This window comes from Nerophis ophidion, linkage group LG10 (assembly GCF_033978795.1).
Source record: "Nerophis ophidion isolate RoL-2023_Sa linkage group LG10, RoL_Noph_v1.0, whole genome shotgun sequence".
Taxonomy (NCBI): Eukaryota; Metazoa; Chordata; class Actinopteri; order Syngnathiformes; family Syngnathidae; genus Nerophis; species Nerophis ophidion.
This window is the reverse complement of record NC_084620.1, coordinates 20,618,566-20,637,786: the sequence shown is the minus strand read 5'-3', so window position 1 is coordinate 20,637,786 and position 19,221 is coordinate 20,618,566. Positions and strand designations below refer to the sequence as shown.

General features: G+C 39.7%; 1 protein-coding gene across 1 annotated transcript in view; it reads right to left on the bottom strand.

Moving 5' to 3' along the window:
- Positions 1–17,916, bottom strand: part of LOC133560359 (ephrin-B3-like) — a 184,918-nt gene extending 167,002 nt beyond the window's left edge. The window contains exon 1 of the mRNA XM_061912813.1: positions 16,935–17,916. Coding sequence (XP_061768797.1) covers positions 16,935–17,050 — 116 coding nt within the window. The 5' untranslated portion in view covers positions 17,051–17,916. The remainder of the gene's footprint in view (positions 1–16,934) is intronic.
- Between the last annotated feature and the right edge of the window lie 1,305 nt (positions 17,917–19,221).

Genomic DNA, 19,221 nt, shown 5'->3' with positions numbered 1-19,221 from the left:
CATATTTGAGTCAATACAGTACCAATTCCATGTACTTGAAATCGACACCGGTATTTATCGATACCAATTGTCAGCACTTTAGTGTGTATTCATGTATTAATAAATGTTAATTTTTTATTTTTTATTTAACATTTTACAGTAATAACTATAACTGTGCTGTCCTGTTGTTATAGCTTGTTTTCTTACACTTCTGAGTCTCATTTGCAAGTATTATATACTGTAGTGTACTTTGTAGTTTTCCAGAGTTATTCCAGAGTCTCTAAATTGCCATGTGCATGTTTGGATAGCATTCACGCTTTTCGTCACTCTCAGCAGCAACACGTCTTTGTACCATAGTGGAATAAAAAGAAGGGGACAAATCATCTTGTCGTCATTAAAGGATCTGCCTGCAACATTTACTCAAATGCCAACTTTCCAATGTATTTTACGCAGTATGTGCCACCCTCTTATGTGTGTGAGTTCAACAAAACTGCACTGCCACTTGAAATAAAACCACTCGACAGTCTATGCTCGCGCCGCATTTGAGTGTAAAGTGTAAACAAAATAGTGCCATATAGTGTGCGCTCACAGGAGGTGTGGTCGAATACATCGCCAAAGACATGCTGCCATTTATTATTGTTCTAAAACTAGCATTTCTAAACATGTAGCAAACGTTTGACAGATATTTGTTATATCATGTCGGTGTTTCCTCACTCGGAATCCTCCCAGACTTCATTTTGTTTTGCATATGACCTGTTAATACAGTGGTGTCAAATGTACGGCTCGGGGGCCGGATCAGGCACGCGAACAGTTGTTATCCGGCCCGCGGGATGAGTTTGCGAAGTATAAAAATTTACCTGAAATTTTTGAATGAAAGAATCAGCTGTTCTAAATGTGTCCACTGGATGTCGAAAAGGTAATTCTTTGTATCTTTGTAGATGATGATACATATGTACAAAATAAACCACATGATGTTAGTACATCAGTCAAGGAAAATGATCACACCTCAAAAATAACCTCCTGTAATTTGATTTTGATATAATGTTTTCATCTTGATAGATTGAAAATTAACACCAATGAGTTGACTGATGAAAAAAACAACAACATTATGATTTGTACAATTTGTGTGCTTGTTCTATTTTTAAACAAAGAAAACAATCTGAAGTTGTCTTTATTTTTAAGTTATTGTGCCGTGATTTTACCAGTCCGCACCACTTGGGAGTAGATTTTTCTTCAAGTGGACCCTGATCTAAAATGATTTTGACACCCCTGCGTTATTACATCTGCTCATACTGTAGGGTTTATATTGTTACTCTGCACTTTTGTTAAAACAGGTCCTCAGTTGATTGTCAGGTAAGTAAAATAGAACTCTACCTCTGCCTACATGTTCAATATTGAAGTGCTATGTTAGTCAATACTTTATTTAGCCAGTTGATTTATTGTTTTGGTTCTTACATCTAGTATGTGTGTGTGTATGTGTGTGTGTGTGTGTGTGTGTGTGTGTGTGTGTGTGTGTGTGTGTGTGTGTGTGTGTGTGTGTGTGTGTGTGTGTGTGTGTGACAATCATTGGTACTTTAACTTTAACTTTTATTTAAGAGCCTACAACCTCTCCTGAGCATATGTTATTGCTTTTGGTTGTGATTTGTATTCAAGTGCAAAAGTTTGCTCGCAGACAAAATATGTTATTGTTATTATTTTTGGTTTATATATCTTGGAGATGTAAACGTTTTAATTCCGATTACAATGCTTAAATATATGGGAAATATAAGTTTATTGCATTTGAAAGGTTATACATGCTTGCTAGTATGCTAACATTATTAGCATGCTAACTTTTTTAGCTGGTTTTGCAACTGTTCAGCCCAGAGTCCTATTACTTGGTACAGCATGCAAACAATAGCATGATAGCAAGCTAATTTAAACTTGCTACCTTTGTTATCTAATTTTACACTTTTTGTTCTATATACGCAGCCATACACCTTTGAGTCAAATAACTTGGTATATGAAACATGCTGACTGTTATCATGCTATTGTTAACACACGTGCTAAGTGTAAGCATTTTTATGTAAACATGCTAATGTTTCTGGCTAGCTCTATGGCTCATTTTATACAGTTACTCCTAAACTCGTGGATTCAGACACTCGGCACATCTAATAAGTACGGCGGCTTCCACCGACCCCTGGCCAGAGGTCCAGGACACAGGTAGCAGGCCCATCAACATTTCTGCAGGAATTTTGTATTTATGTATTCCATCCATCCATTTCCTACCACTTTTGGGGTCGCGGGGGGTGCTGGAGCCTATCTCAGCTACAATCGGGCGGAAGGCGGTGTACACCCTGGACAAGTCGCCACCTCATCGCAGGGCCAACACAGATAGACAGACAACATTCACACTCACATTCACACACTAGGGCCAATTTAGTGTTGCCAATCAACCTACCCCAAGGTGCATGTCTTTGGAGGTGGGAAGAAGCCGGAGTACCCAGAGGGAACCCACGCATTCACGGTGAAAACATGCAAACTCCACACAGAAAGATCCCGAGCCCAGGATTGAACTCAGGACTACTCAGGACCTTCGTATTGTGAAGCACATGCAATAACCCCCGTTTCACTGTGCTGCCCATAGTTATGTATTATCGTGTTAATTTTGGTCTCATAAAAATAATGGCAATAATAGCGTTATTATATCTGCAATCATTTGTAGGTCAATATACTGTCAAGCAAAATTTGTCCAAATAGTAATATAATTATTTTTATGTATTTTGAGAATGATTTTCCCCCCAGGTTATCTCAGGGACCGCTGTCAAACCACACAACCACAGAGCTGCCAGCCCTTTGAGGGCTTCAAGCAGAGTTGATCAAAGGCCCGGTTCTGCCACAAAAAAAGTATTGGGTTTCACCGGGTCGGACCTCCCGGGGTCGAATGTGATGGGAGGTGTCAGCCGTGAGGAATCGGAGGTTTACTCTGTCGCATGCGGGCAGGAAGGAAGCAGCTCGCTGCGGTTCTGACCCGAAGACAATCACTCACTCTGTCCGTCTACGCCCCCCGAGCCCACCGCGCTCTCCCAGAACCAACTGACCGCACTTCCTGCTCTTTTTCTATCTTTGCCCCGTCAAATGTGTCCTCGCCTTCTGACGCCACTCAGGGGTCAGTCTGTCACGGAACCATTTTGGGCCAAGAGGGGGGACATGAACCGAAGAACTGGGTTGTACTTATGCCCGTTTACACTCAAACCCTCTCACACACACACACACACACACACACACACACACACACACACACACACACACACACACGCACGCACGCACGCACGCACGCACGCACGCACACTTCTGTCTTCTCTCTGTCACCCTCAGAAGACAAAGGTCGACCTGGTCCAAAAACTGCCAGGAGAATTGGATGATCCCGCTTAGGCGCAGTGTGCTGAGATGCAAGTTAATGAGGGGCCTGTGCGTGCGTGCGCGTGTGTGTGTGTGCGTGCATGCGTGTGTGTGTGAGTGTGTGTGTGTGTGTGTGTGCGTGTGATTGTGTGTAGCATTGGCGGGACACATGTGACCCCTTCTACACTCTCCCTACCCCTTCAGGCGGGGAGAACATGCATCCACTGGCTGGACATTTCATTAGGTACAGCTAGATTATTGAATTCCAGGCAATAAACAGACAACTGCTCACTTTTGAATGACGCCGTCAATCATATGAAAATATGAGTAGGAGTTATCAGTGCCGTGCAAATAAAAAAGGAAAGCGTCTCTTTTGGGAGGGGTCGGGGAGCAGAATGAACGCAGCGCTATCCTACTGGATCTCATTAGATGGTGCAGGTGTTCCTAATGTTGTGATCCTGCCAAATAATGAGCCGGCCTGCCAATTCTTTCATCTCTCACGTGTGTTTACAGTCTGGGGCTCACTCGTGTGTGTTTAATGCTCTCCAGCGCCACACACACACACAAACCTATTCACGTACCTAACAGGTCAATAGGTCACCAGGTCACCTCTAACCCACTTGAGCTCGTAAGGCTTCTTCTCTTCTTCTACTTATTGGATCATGTGACCGACGCTCAGTTAACGGCCTTATGTCTTCGACATGTATGTAATCAAAGACTTCAGGATTTCCAGTAAAATCTCCTGTGTGGTATATTTTTGTTGCTGTTGTTTGTCGGTAAAAAAAAACAAAAAAACCCTTAGCCTAGTTCAGGCGCCTTTTATCCACTGCCAATTAGCAGGCGATTAATGAATAATTGAGCAAGTGGAAAGAAGGAGGGAAGGGGGATTTAACTAGGATGTAACATCTCGGCGGGTGGGCATTATGGGGGGTAGTTGTATTACAAGTCACCGCCAGTGACGAGCCAGCCATCGGGGGGAAAAAAGTGGTCCCCGGTAGAATTCATTTAAGATAAGAGATGAACAAAGGATGGAATCAAACAGCGGCGACACCCACCAGGACACGTCATGTCAAAAAGACTTACTGTGACATCATCTTATCTACTTCTGCACATTATGGGAATTAGACTGACTCATCAACACTTTTGTAAAGCAAGTTAAAGGGGAACTGCATGATTTGTGGAATTGTGCCTATCATTTACAAACTTTATGTGAGACAAGAACACGTTTTCTTTTTTTTTTTTCTAAATTCTTTTTTTTTCTTCTAAATTCTAACTCGTAATTTACTGCAATAACACGGTGGCTAACAATGGAGGTAATAGGATTCGCCCAAAAACGTCAAAGATTGTTTTATATACACGCTACAGGTACAGTATATATGTAATGTAGTAACAGGCAGATTCATAATAACATTATATTTACTTATTTTGATCATTTTAATCATACGGCGGGATATTCATTTCACAGACGCATCACAACTTTTGCTCTTTCTTTTAAAAAAACAACACTACTAATCATGGCAGACTTCACGAGAGCCAACAATGACTACTTTGGGATAAACTCACCTCCCAGGGGGTGAACAAGGGGATGGGTCAAATGCAGAGGACAAATTTTGCTACAAATTTAAAGTACTTGGTACTTCAAAATTATGATCCAGAACTTAATTTTTTGAACCTGAATATACAGAGGATGAGATAGTGTTTACAAAGTACACAGAACAAGAATTATGATGAATCCTTTTTTTGTCTTTTTTTTTTATTCAGACAAACATTATTTATGTGTTTAATATTGATTTGCTTACAATGGTATATTATTTATTTATTATTTATCTGTTTGTTCACTGTTCTCTTACAGAGAACAAGGAAATTGGATAAAATTGCTATGGTATGAAAAGGGGTAGGATTAAATAAGCTCTGCTTCTTCCTACTCCTTTTCGGACATGCTGTAATAAAACAACTGGAATTGTGTGATGCATTACATTGTATCGTAGGCAAGTTCGAAATGAAGTGGAACAGAACTGAACTGAACAAATCATGGCAGACTTCACGAGAGCCAACAATGACTACTTTCGGACGAATGATGATCCAGAACCTTATTTTTTTGAGCCCAAATATGCGGAGTATGAGCTAAAAGTTATAGAAACTGAGTGATTAGCAGATCAAGCCAGTAGCCATATTTCTAAATGCTAAACAAGAAACACAAATTAGGAATATAATACAACAATCAATAGATGTACAGATGTTTTTTTAGAGGGCACAATAGATGACATTCATTAGACGCACAGTCAGCCACCTCTTACTTGCCATGTATTACAAATTAAAATGCATTAAAAAAAAGTTAAACTCATGTGTTCTTGTCTTACGGAGAGATTGTGTAGGCAAAATTCCCCCAAAATTGCAATTCACATTTGAAGTTCTATTGATATTATATTTATAATACCTTTAAATCATTCTCATTGGTCCCACAATAGTGTATTGAAAGTCTGTTGACCAAAATCTAGCCTTGATGCTGGAGTTTAGACTTTCATAAGCTCTACGGGCAAAATGTGGCTTTGTATGTTTGTAGCTTTAATGCTAATAAGATGGGTGTGTGTCTCCAACAAGTGCTATTTTGCACTTCCTCAACATTTTACAGATGCACTGGAACTTTGCACTCGTCCAACATAACAGATGCCATAAAGCACATGACATTAAGGAGTGGGACAGGAGTACACCATCTTTAGCAACGTTAGCATAGCTATGTTAGCAACAGTACTGCTAACATTACACTCACATTTTAACAGCGACGTCATGCTCCTGTTGCCTGAATAGCAACAACATGATGTGAATTACAACATCCACACATGTAGATGACTGAAAGAGTTGGCAGTGGTTTCTATAGTTTAAGATCTGTAGCAAAGCCTGCTTTTTTTTTTTTTTTTTTTTTTACATTTTAACAGCAACATTTAGCCTATTCCCTGAATTAAAAACAACATGATGCAACTTACAATACCCATGTTTTTAAGTGACAGGCAGATCATATTATTCAGATAACTTATCCTAGGTGTAGTTCAGTTAGGCACCAATCCTATGTATCGAAACGCTGGTATCTCTGCCTTTTATAGAATGTGTGGACACATTTTAAAAGTATATCTATTTTTTTGCTGATTTTTTTTTTTTTAGATGCCTTTTACTGAATATGCATAAGCACAGTTTTTAATAGGAAGTGATAATGCCTTTTATACTGTATTTTGTTTGTTATATATACTGTACAGTGGGGCAAAAAAGTATTTAGTCAGCCACCGATTGTGCAAGTTCTCCCACTTAAAATGATGACAGAGGTCTGTAATTTTCATCATAGGTACACTTCAACTGTGAGAGACAGAATGTGAAAAAAAATATCCAGGAATTCACATTGTAGGAATTTTAAAGAATTTATTTGTAAATCATGGTGGAAAATAAGTATTTGGTCAACCATTCAAAGCTCTCACTGATGAAACGAGGGTTTGTCTCAAAATCTCACGATAAAAGGCCCCATTCATTCTTTCCTTAACACGGATCAATCGTCCTGTACCCTTAGCAGAAAAACAGCCCCAAAGCATGATGATTCCACCCCCATGCTTCACAGTAGGTATGGTGTTCTTATGATGCAACACGGTATTCTTCTTCCTCCAAACACGATGAGTTGAGTTTATACCAAAATGGATACATGGATGATACAGCAGAGGATTGGGAGAAGGTCATGTGGTCAGATGAAACCAAAATAGAACTTTTTGGTATAAACTCAACTCATCGTGTTTGGAGGAAGAAGAATACCGTGTTGCATCATAAGAACACCATACCTACTGTGAAGCATGGGGGTGGAATCATCATGCTTTGGGGCTGTTTTTCTGCTAAGGGGACAGGACGATTGATCCGTGTTAAGGAAAGAATGAATGGGGCCTTTTATCGTGAGATTTTGAGACAAACCCTCGTTTCATCAGTGAGAGCTTTGAATGGTTGACCAAATACTTATTTTCCACCATGATTTACAAATAAATTCTTTAAAATTCCTACAATGTGAATTCCTGGATATTTTTTTCACATTCTGTCTCTCACAGTTGAAGTGCACCTATGATGAAAATTACAGACCTCTGTCATCATTTTAAGTGGGAGAACTTGCACAATCGGTGGCTGACTAAATACTTTTTTGCCCCACTGTATGTGATTGTATGTCTACTTGGGCGTTGGAGTTTGCAATAAAGCTTGATTGATTTAAGATGTGTAGCTTAGCCTGCTTTTTTTTGTGCTTTTTTGTGTTTTGTTTACAAAGCGCTGGTTGTGTACAGGGAGCAGGCTCATTGACCTAGGAGAGAGTCAAAGTTTTACGCCCATAAGAGGGAGGTTTTTGCTTCATGATGGACGTCCCAAAAAGTCACGTCTTCAAAGGTCATTTTTTTCAAACATCTTTCATAAACAGGTCCAAGCACACATGTTACTGTTGGAACGTCTTGGAAAAATCCCTTGTAAACCGAAAAGGACTTATAATTTTCTAATATTTGATAACGGAAATAAACCCACCATTTATTTCCACTGCAGGAATCAATCCGAATATGAGTGGTGTCCCATCCCCATCACTTCCAACACACATATTGGTTACATCGCCGGCTCCTGGCGTCGCTTAATTACTCCCTGGATGTGACACATGTTCCCAATTTGTGGCGTCTGGTCACTGCACGGGACATGGCGGGGGTGGTGTTGAATGAGGAGGGGGATGCGAAGGTGGAGATAACAGCAGAGAAGAGTCTGAAAGACAAGCTGGGGGGGTTGCTCACAAAAGTGGAAAGAAAGATGGAAGGAAAAGTAAGAAGAGGGAGGAGGCAGCTCTTGAGATGGGGGTCGGGGGGGGGGGGGGGGGGGCTGTGGGGGGTCGGCAGGTGGGCGGCTTTAAAGCAGCGCATCGGGCCGAGGAGCGGAGGTTAACAATGAGACAGTCCATTTGCTGCACCCACCAGACGTGAGGCGCACATGTGATGGACTTGGACTGCTGCAGCACTACAAAACATGCATGTGTGTGTGTGTGTGTGTGTGTGTGTAGCGGCAGGGAGCTCTATGTGGAGACTGTATCCACACTATAAAACAGGCCTGGGCAATTATTTTTGACTGGGGGGCCAAATTTAGAGAAAAAAATGTGTCCGGGGCCTCTATATCTATTTTTAGGAACACTATTACAAAACCCCAGGATAATGTCTGAATGCTAAAAACGTTACGACAGACCGCCTTGAAAACGGAATGGAATTTTAAATGTGTTTACCGAATGAGACACGCAGAATGTACATTAAAATAAAGAATGTGGGTTTTACAATATTAACGATGAACGATAAAATACTGAATATTGACAACATATGAACGTCACGTCCCCTCTCATCGACATATTTCATAATCAAGCAAAAGGCAACAAACACAGCAAAATATGAATGCAAAGGGTAAAAAAAAAATAAACCCACCTCCAATCTGATATATGGGATATATCACTAAGCTTTAGAACTTTATTGTGAAAATCTCCTCCCGCGTCTGTCCCTGACACCCGCATTTCAGGCTCGTTCTGGAAACACTTTGTGGAAACAATCCACGCCAACACTGCTTAGTGCCTCATCTGAGCTGCTGTGACTTAGATTACCATAGCAACTAATTAGATTACCATAGTAACTAATAAGATTACCATAGTAACTAGTATATCCAACCATTGAAATACTTTATATAGATGAAGACTTACGGTCATTTGAAAACATCACTACACATCATGATGGCAGCTCCAGTTTCCATCTTAAAGATATAAAATTATTATTTGGGAATATCCGGCGGGCCGGATTGAAAAGCTTAACGGGCATGTGGCCCCTGGGCCTTAATTTTTCCAGGTCTGCTATAAAAGGTACTGAGACATCATGAGGTTTTATGCAAGGTTCTGAGAAGTGGCTGTGGGAACTTGGGGTAAACACTTAGTAAAAAGGCTTTGCTACACATCTTAAAACTAAGCCTAAAGTTCTGGTAACCCTCAGTTAGATACAAATGTGGGCACTGTAAGATTGATGATGTTGTTTTTCTTCAGCATACAGTACAGACCAAAAGTTTGGACACACCTTCTCATTCAATGCGTTTTCTTTATTGGCCTGACTATTTACATTGTAGATTGTCACTAAAGGCATCAAAACTATGAATGAACACATGTGGAGTTACGTACTTGACAGAAAAGGTGAAATAACTGAAAACATGTTATAAATTCTATTTTCTTCAAAATAGCCACCCTTTGTTCTGATTACTGTTCTCTTGGCATTCTCTCGATGAGCTTCAAGAGGTAGTCAGTCACCTGAAATGGTTTTCACTTCACAGGTGTGCTTTCTTTGAAGAAACTAGAATATAAAAAATGTTTTCATTTATTTCACCTTTTTTTGTAAAGTACATAAGTCCACTTGCGTTCATTCATAGTTTTGATGCCTTCAGTGACAATCTGCAATGTCAATAGTCATGAAAAAAAGAAAACGCATTGAATAAGGAGAAGGTGTACCCAAGCTTTTGGCGTGTACTGTATATGCTAACTTGTCGCTGTTACAATGAGACTGTATTGTTCGCACTGCACCTAACTAACACGGCTATGCGAGTGTTGCTGACGTTCACATCCTCCTGGCCCACTACTTAATGTTGCGATGTTGTGTGTGATACATGGCATCTATTGTGTTGCAGAAGTGCAGAGTTACGGTGTATACATATATAAAATAGTGGATGACACACATATGGTTGGAGTCCTAAATGAAGGCCGTATTAAGGGTTTGTGTGTGTAAATAAAAGGACGTAAAATGTACTTGCACTGCAAATTCTGCCGCACGCATGCACGCGTACACACATTCACGCACACAAATGATAAAAAACTACAACATCATATACTCTTTATACATTGAAAGAAAATGATTTAAAAGACTAAGAATTTACTATAGTGGGAAAATGTTTGACTTTTTACAGCAGTTAAGTTGTAATATTTTGGAGAGAAAATTTAGACTTTTACAATAATAAAGTTTTTATACTAGTAGAAATAATAACATTTACGATAATATATATGTTTTTTTTGTGATATACCAATTTCTCATATTATGACATGATATGGAATATTTTGAAAAGAAACGTCATGTTTTTACAATAATCAAGTTGTTATTCTATGAGGAAAAAATAGCATTTACGATAATATAAAGTTAAAGTTGGAGTACCAATGTTTGTCACACACACACACACACTGGGTGTGGCGAAATTATTCTCTGCATGTGACCCATCACCCTTGATCACCCCCTGGGAGGCGAGGGGAGGAGTGAGCAGTAGCGTTGGACGCGCTTGGGAATAATTTTTGGTGATTTTTATACATGTTTTTCTTGCAACACTATAACTTTTTCTTATAACTTTATGAGAAAAAACACAATTTGGATATGATTTAGTTGGAATATTATCATTTGTTCTCATACTATGAGGAAAAAAACAAAGTCTACATAAATTATAATTGAATATTTTGGTAAGAAAAAGTATTCAATTTACAAGAACAAAGTTGTTATACTATGATAAAATAAAATTTACTAAAATATATGTATTTCTTGTAATATTAAAACTTGTTTCTAATAATATGAGGAATAACACACATTTTATAGAGTTAAGTTGCAATAGTTGGGGAAGAAAAATCTGAATTTCACAAGAATAAAATTGATACAGAAAAAAAGTCTGCTATTTACACAAAATAAGATTTTTTTTAAAGTTGAATCATTGTGAGGAAACTACAGAAATATGTCCGAAACCATGACATATTGTATTATGAAATCTTTTTTTCAAGTTGTACTATTGAAAAAAAAAAAAATCAAACAAGAAAAAAATTGTGTTTAAAAGGAAAAATATATATTTTAAGAGACAAAAATTACAGTAGTGCATGAAAAAATATATTTTTTCAAGGAAAAAGTAATCTTTTTAGGACTCAAACATTATAATACTGCAAGAAATAACAGTTATATTTCATCATGACATGAAAAAACTAAAATTTTATAAAGAAAAATACATATTTTTGGGAAACCAAATGTATAACACTGCAACAAAAAACACAAATTATGTCTTAAATGGAACTGCACTTTTTTTTTTTTTAAATCATGGTTAGTATTCCTTATGTAAGACAAGCACATATATGTTTGTTGCCTTTTTCATGCATTTTAACTTGTAAATAAATGCTGGCAGAAGTCATAACAATGGATGCAATGTGAGTTGCCTTATTCCGCTAGTAAAGAGCTCAAAAAACATCCAGAAACCTCCATGAATGTTTTATTTACATGTTGTAAGTATACATGTAATGTAGTAACAAGCACATTCATAATAACATTTAATATTTAAGTATTTTGATCATTCTAAGCATACGGCGGCATATTAGTTTCACGAACGCATTACGTTGGCTATTTCCTTCAACAACAACACTACTAATCATGTGAAAAATTTCCCCTCTGTCTTCCTTTTTTATTCTCTCCATCCCCTCCTGCTCTGGACCCGCTTTGCCAAACATTGAATAAATACATTTAATAAGGTAAAATACAAATAAGGCAACCAGAGAAGTATCCCACATTTCTCTTTTTTTAAAGTAAATCTGCACAGTAAATATGGGCATCTAAATCAACACTATGATGTGACTGAATAGCTGAGCAGGGGGGGAAAAAAAATCACGTCAAACTTTATAAGAAACAACGATGAATACTTAAGGACAAATGATGATCCAGAACCTTTTCCTTTTGAGCCTGAATACAAGGAGGAAGAAGCTGAGTTATAAGCAGATCCAGAAAATAGCCTTATTGGTAAAGGTTGAACAAGAAATACAAACTAAAAATATAATAAAACAATCACTTAATGTACAATATCTGCTCTCACTGGGAGCTGACTGATTGGATGTTAATAGATTCTTGTTTGGATCGCAAATTAATCATAATCCTCATGAAAGTGAAAAAAAACAAAAAACAAAACGAGCATTTTTTCATTTTTTTCCTTGCGACCTGAGGGTATCAATTGAATGTAAAAAACGCCACCTTCTCAGTTTATAGCCACAACGTTCAACTATACAAGTGAGAGGCATGATTTATAAACAAGCACAAACTTTCACAGACTCAAAGGGAATGCAGCAAGTCACCACTTCAGTATGACAATAGCTCCGTAAGATAGTTGCTCTGTGATCATGGCGCCGCTAAAAGTAGTTCCTCCGCGTTAGCGCTTATAATAACAATATAGCTAATACTTGGTTAGTATTCAGGTTACGAGATGTAAACTGGGTTTTGCTGGCGTTTTTTCTTTTTTTTATGGGAGCGATAGATTACTCGCATTAGCATTGTTAGCCTCCTCATACTTTCTGTACTTACAAATTGGAATGCATAAGAAAAAGAAAGACATGCGTTCTTGTCTCGCATTAGAGAGAGAGTGAGAAAGAGGTTTATTTAGGACAATGCACATTGAAGAACAATCTGATTTACAGATTGTAAATGAGCCAGATTATAGCATATTTGCTCATTTACATCAGAAGTCCCAAAACATAAAAACAAAAACACAGGACAATAAAACATTTACCATGTCAAAAACAAATAGACAAAAAATAAAAACAATGAAATTAATCAAAGTGACGACATGACTGGGGATTTTAAGAAACATTTTTAGATGCTTTTTAAAAATGTAAAAAGTATGTGGGAAGTCTGTTCCAAAAATGTAAATGGTAAATGGGATATACTTGTATTGCGCTTTTCTAGCTTCAAGATACTCAAAGCGCTTTAATACTATTTCCACATTCACCCATTCACACACACATTCACACACTGATGGCGGGAGCTGCTATGTAAGGCGCTAACCATGACCCACCGGCAGCAAGGGTGAAGTGTCTTGCTCAAGGACACAATGGACTTGACTATGTTGGCAGAAGCTGGGGATCGAACCAGGAACCCACAGGCTGCTGGCACGACCACTGTCCCAACAGCGCCGAGCCGTCCCTCATGATATAAAATGACTTCTTTGGACCAGCAGAACTGTTTGTCCAAAGGTTGTTTTTTCTCTGGAGGAGGCTCCGATGCCAAAACCTCTGTCAGTCCTCAGTTAGATGTATGTGGAGAGAGGCGGTGAAGTCCATGAAGACCCTTATCAATTAAACAACTCTTTTTAAAATGAATAACATTTTCAAAGTTGAGCATTTTATATTTAAAAAAAAAAGTGCAGATCCCTTTTAATATGACAAGAAAAAAACGACAATTTTAAAAGGAAAAATACCAATTTTTAAAGAGACAATAGATATAATACTGCAAGAAAAAAACGGACAAATGTATGGGAAGTAATTACAGACAAGTACGACTCATTAAATTGGCAAATACATAGTTGTACTTGTACACAATATCATGTTAGACCCGCTCGACATCCATTGCTTTCGGTCCCCGGGGGGGTGAGTTTTACCTTGCCATAATGTGGGCTCTACAGAGGATGTCATTGTGGTTTGTGCAGCCCTTTGAGACACTTGTGATTTAGAGCTGTATAAATAAACATTGATTGATTGATTGATTGATACTTGTATAGCGCCTTTCTACCCCTTTTTAAAGAGCCCAAAGCGCTGTGACAGTATTTCCACATTCACCCATTCACACACACATTCACACACTGATGGTGGGAGCTGCCATGTAAGGCGTTCACCAGGATCCATCAGGAGCAAGGGTGAAGTGTCTAGCCCAAGGACCCAACGGACGTGACGAGGATGGTAGAAGGTGGGGATTGAACCAGTAACCCTCAGATTGCTGGCACAGCCACTCTCCCAACTTCGTCACGCCGTCCCCATTGGCATTAAAGCTGTAGAAACACAAAATGCTCCCAATAAAACTTACTAAAAGCACTTTGAAACAGTTTAAATTCCACATTTAGACCACACACGTGCAATACACGACTACGAGGGACCTCTTCGCATTGCTGAAAAATACTTTCATATGGGAATACCGTAGTTCTTCATTCAAGGGCTACTAATACAACTTGAGCGGGGCAAGGAGGGGAAAAAAAAGAGGAGAAAGTGCACGAATGTGTGTGTGTACAAAAGGAAATAAACTGGAGGACGGACTAAGCTGATTAAGTATGAATGCTAAGCTTTGTCAATCCACACAATGCCATACAACCCGCTTTGTACTTTGCATATATGAGCAACCTCTCTGCAGATGACTCAGAGTGTGGCGTCAAAGCAGCCCCCTGCCCGCTAATTGCCATCCAGTCCACCTCACACTAAACTCCATTAGGAGAACAATAGCACAGAGGCACCTGTAAAGCCCATGAAAGCCCGCTAGCGGTTAGCCCCGGTGGAAATGACCCCCACGTAGCCTCCTTTTTCTCAGCGTCCAACCCTGTGGGCTGAATCCAACCTACTGCTGACAACTGAAAAAAAAAAATCCCTCATTAGAGGCTTCACGCCTGGGCTCCACCGTGGGGGGGCTCCCATGCACTGTTGCTTCCCGCACGGGAAAGGCTGGAGGGGACCAGCCTGCAGCACACGGACGCAATAAAACAGGCGTCTGAAGGAGCCTCTGGCCTGGGCAGGGGGCTCAGAAAGAATTTGTGGAAGACTGGATAGAGAAGAGACTTCCACCAAGGCACAACCGTATAGAATTATTCGACAAGGTCAATGCATCATTCTGAGAGTTGTTCCTATTATTTGGTTTATATTTCTGGCACAGGTCTTGTGCATAGAGAAAACACCATTCGGCTACTTTTGTCTATCACTATTTAAGACGATGATGAACCTCCCCCCCACACCCATGGACAAAGAGAGACAAATTCGGAGCAGCTTTGAAGAAAAAATAAAATAAAATAAAAAAAATAAAAAGCCGACCCGCCTCCACTGTGAGGAGCATGACAAACGCCGGCACTAATCTTAGACTTGTTGCACTCGCACGAGGACGACAAAAACACCTTTTTCCCGGTAAACACACGTCACCAAGAGGACGGTTACACCGGAAAAACTGAATCGGGGGTCCGTTTCTGTCATGTTCAGGCCAAAAAACATGACGACATCTCAACAGATTAGTGAGTCTGCAAGTTGTGCTGCAATAAAAAAAGCGTCTTTACAAGCAAACAGGGGCTCAGTAGCAGGATTTTAACGACATGACATATATTGTGTTACGGTTAAGCTGCAAAAGCACAATATTTAAGGCTACATATAACTGTACCTCAACCCATACAAATAAATATATATATATATATACTGTATATAATCCGATCTCAGGTGCAATAACTGGTTAGCTGGTGGAATGTTTTTAAATGCAAGTTACCTACATTTTATTCTTTCTTCATAAAGCTTAAATAATTCCTATTATTGAAGTCCGTTTTTGTCCTTTTACTGCTCCGTAGGTGTATTTTGGACTAGCAAGACAAATAATGTTGATATTTTGAGTCTGCGAGTATTACTGCAATTAGCGCTGACGTAAAAGCCTCTTTAGTGATGCAACAGGGTGCAAAGACTTACAAAACCCTCAAATATATAGCAATATACTGCAAAACATACTAGATAAGGGGCCCTTAAGGGTACTTTTTGGAGTCCGTTTCTGTGCGTGTGCATTTTATACAAGTTAATAACATTATCAATCAATCAATCAATCAATGTTTACTTATATAGCCCTAAATCACTAGTGTCTCAAAGGGCTGCACAAACCATTACTAGTAACCTTAAAGTTATGGACATACAAGCAATCTTTTCAAGATACATGCAACTCTGAAATAAACAATATTCAAAGATAGGTGCCCCAAAACATACAATCTAAACCAGGGGTAAGGAACCTATGGCTTGAGAGCCAGATGTGGCTCTTTTGATGACTGCATCTGGCTCTCAGATAAATCTTAGCTGACATTGCTTAACACGATAAGTAATGAATAATTCTGATGGTCATCACAGTGTTAAAAACAACCACGTAAGCAATCAGCAGAACCATGCAGCACCAGAAGTCGCCTTAATGGTAAGAAGTATTTTATTTATTATTGGTTACCTTCAGAATAACAATGTTATTAAAAAGAAAAAGAGACATATTATACTCTAAAAAATGTTGGATCTTACCTAAAAATGCACAGTGTTAAAGAATATTTTATTGCTCTCATGGAAATACTTTTTAAAATGTTTGGCTATCATGGCTTTCTCAGCCAAAAAGGTTCCCGACCCCTGATCTAAACACTAGAATACGCCATTGATATAAATATCGGAGTACAATTATGTCTCTCTTTGGAACCATGTGTCTAATTTGTGATGGATCAAGGACAATGGAAACAGAAGGGTACATTTTCCAAGGGCAATGTGCAAATAAAACTAGAAAATGTACAAAAGTACAATATTTAAGTTTTGCCCTCATCCCATGTGGAGAATGATTGGCGCACATTTCTGACAATTTGAGGACAATGGAAACACAATTACACCCATTGTGTTTGGATGTGGTTGAAATTCAAGCGGGAAGGGTGTAAAAGTACACTATTATTAATGCAATTGCTGCACGTATCATTTATGGCAAAAAGGGGTAATACAATTTTTTCCACAATTTATAAGAATGTACTTTTTTGACGCTTACCTCTCGTTGAGTGAATTCCAGTAGATGGGCTCCATGCTGCTGGCCGTGGTTCCCAGTAAATCCAGTATCAGCACCAGCAGTACCCACAGTCCATTGCCACTCCATGGACACGCCATGTCGAGCCAACTTCGGAACCGGGACGCAATAAGACAAAAAGACGCCAAGCTGCAGGTCCACAGCTCGCTGCTGAGGATGGGGTCCAAAAGACGGAGGTCAGAGGTCAGGTGCAAAAACACAGTATGGGCGCTCAGTGTCCAAGCTGGACTATCTTGGTCCACATCCCATGTCTTCCACTCTAGTGAGCCATCGGTGATCCTGGTGCAGAGGGAAAAAGGTGCTGGTCCAGGACTTTAAATAGAACTCCAGTGGATGTTGTCAAAAGAAGCCAGCAGAGAGTCCTTGCAAGGCAAACAACGCTCTCTTCTTGTGTGTGCGCCCTCTCCCATTACCTTCTCGCCTCATGCAACACGCCACCAAACTAATAATAATATGGCAGTTTTTAGAGGATGCAACGCGGAGTCCACATGTCCACTTTAGTCCTGCACAATCCTTTTAATGTCTGACTCGGGGCAGCTTTGTAAAATCCACAAATCCTCAATTTGCAGCGGATTTTGTAGGGAATTAAAGCAGTAGATCCAAGAGTCGGTGTCGATATCAGTTGGCATACACAAGGATCCGGTAGGGGGGGGGGGGGGGGGGGGGTGAACTTGCAAAGTGATTTGATTGGGGATATAAAATCGTTTACAAAAAAAAAACACAAGCGAGTAGGTCCAATGTGTGATCCGGTCACGACACAATCCGACCGGTCCGACCTGCTCGGAGGCTCGCAGCACACTGGAAGATCCACTGGAAGATCCACTGGATCACCACAAGCAACCAGAGAGGGAGCACGAGGAGGGGGGAGGACAAATCCCCTTTTCCTGACTGGCAGGCAGAGAGCGTGAACGCGGCACAATGCAATCAGACTTTAGAGAGGGGAAAGGGAAAGAAAAACGGAGTGTAATAAAATCTTTGTATTGTCTATCTTTAAATAAAAACGGGGGGGAAGAAAAAAAGACTGAAGAACATTTAAACCCGTCGTGGAAGAGCACCAGCGTCACTTGTGCATTTACGTAGTATTACAAGTCGTGCTTACCAATACTTTCATTCCTGGTAGGACTCTTTGGGAAGTGTTTCAGTTTCATCGTAATGTGGTCAAAAAGGACAACATAAAAGAAAAATAAACTAATAAGGAGCAGGTAATGGAAAAAGTCCGGCAAGGTCTTTAGGATGAATTCACTTGGGGGGGGGGAATCAACACGGCGATATATGGCAAATCCGGGGCTCGACTGTCATCATGTGGCTGGACTAGAGTACTGCACGCCAAAGGAAGTTGGCCGACACACAGAAAAAGTAAATCCTGAAGTGATGCAAACGAATGTATTAAAAGACATGTCCCACAATCATACATCGTAGCAGAGAAATATAAGCAGCAACATCCATCCATCCATTTCCTACCGCTTCTCCGCTTTTGGGGTCGCTGGTGCCACATGCAAATCAAAAAACAAAAAATGGCAAAATAAAAAACACTGCTAATTGGCGTTTATGAATCAAAAATATGCATCTAAATAAATAAGGTTTTTGTGTCCTTTTGATGAGAAATATAAAATATTTCCACAAATATAAAATATTTGTGGAGAGAAAATGTCCTTTACTTTCTTTTCCGAGATTTGGATATTTGTATTTCAGTGTTTTTCCATTTTATGATTACCCAAAAATGTAGACGCTATAATTCCAACAATTAGATCAAACATGTTTTTTTGTTCCAAATGTTTGATATTGTTCCAAGTGTGTACTATGTGATGTTTACAACTGCAGCATCATTGCAGCGGCGGACTCACTTAGTGGGCCGACCTTCAACTCTCCTCCATGACTACATCCTCTGCCTCCCTGGTGGCTGCAATGGCACCCCCCCCCCCCCCCCCTCACACACACACACACACAAAAAAAACAGGGATGGCTCCGAGTGACTATCATGCACAACAAGCTAGGGATGCTGCATCACAAAAGAGTCAGAGGGAAACACACATGATGGGAATGAAACTCACAGTAGAATACATTACACATGTGTATGTGCTAGGTGTTGTATGGTGAAGCTCAGGGCCAGACTGATGCTGAAGGATAACGATGTGCAGCTGAGATTTATCAGTGATGAGGATGCTGCTGTACTCCAACGCACACACACACACATGCACAGGGATGTGGGAGTATTACAGAAGGAAAGGTGAGGAGTTGTTGCAACTTGTGA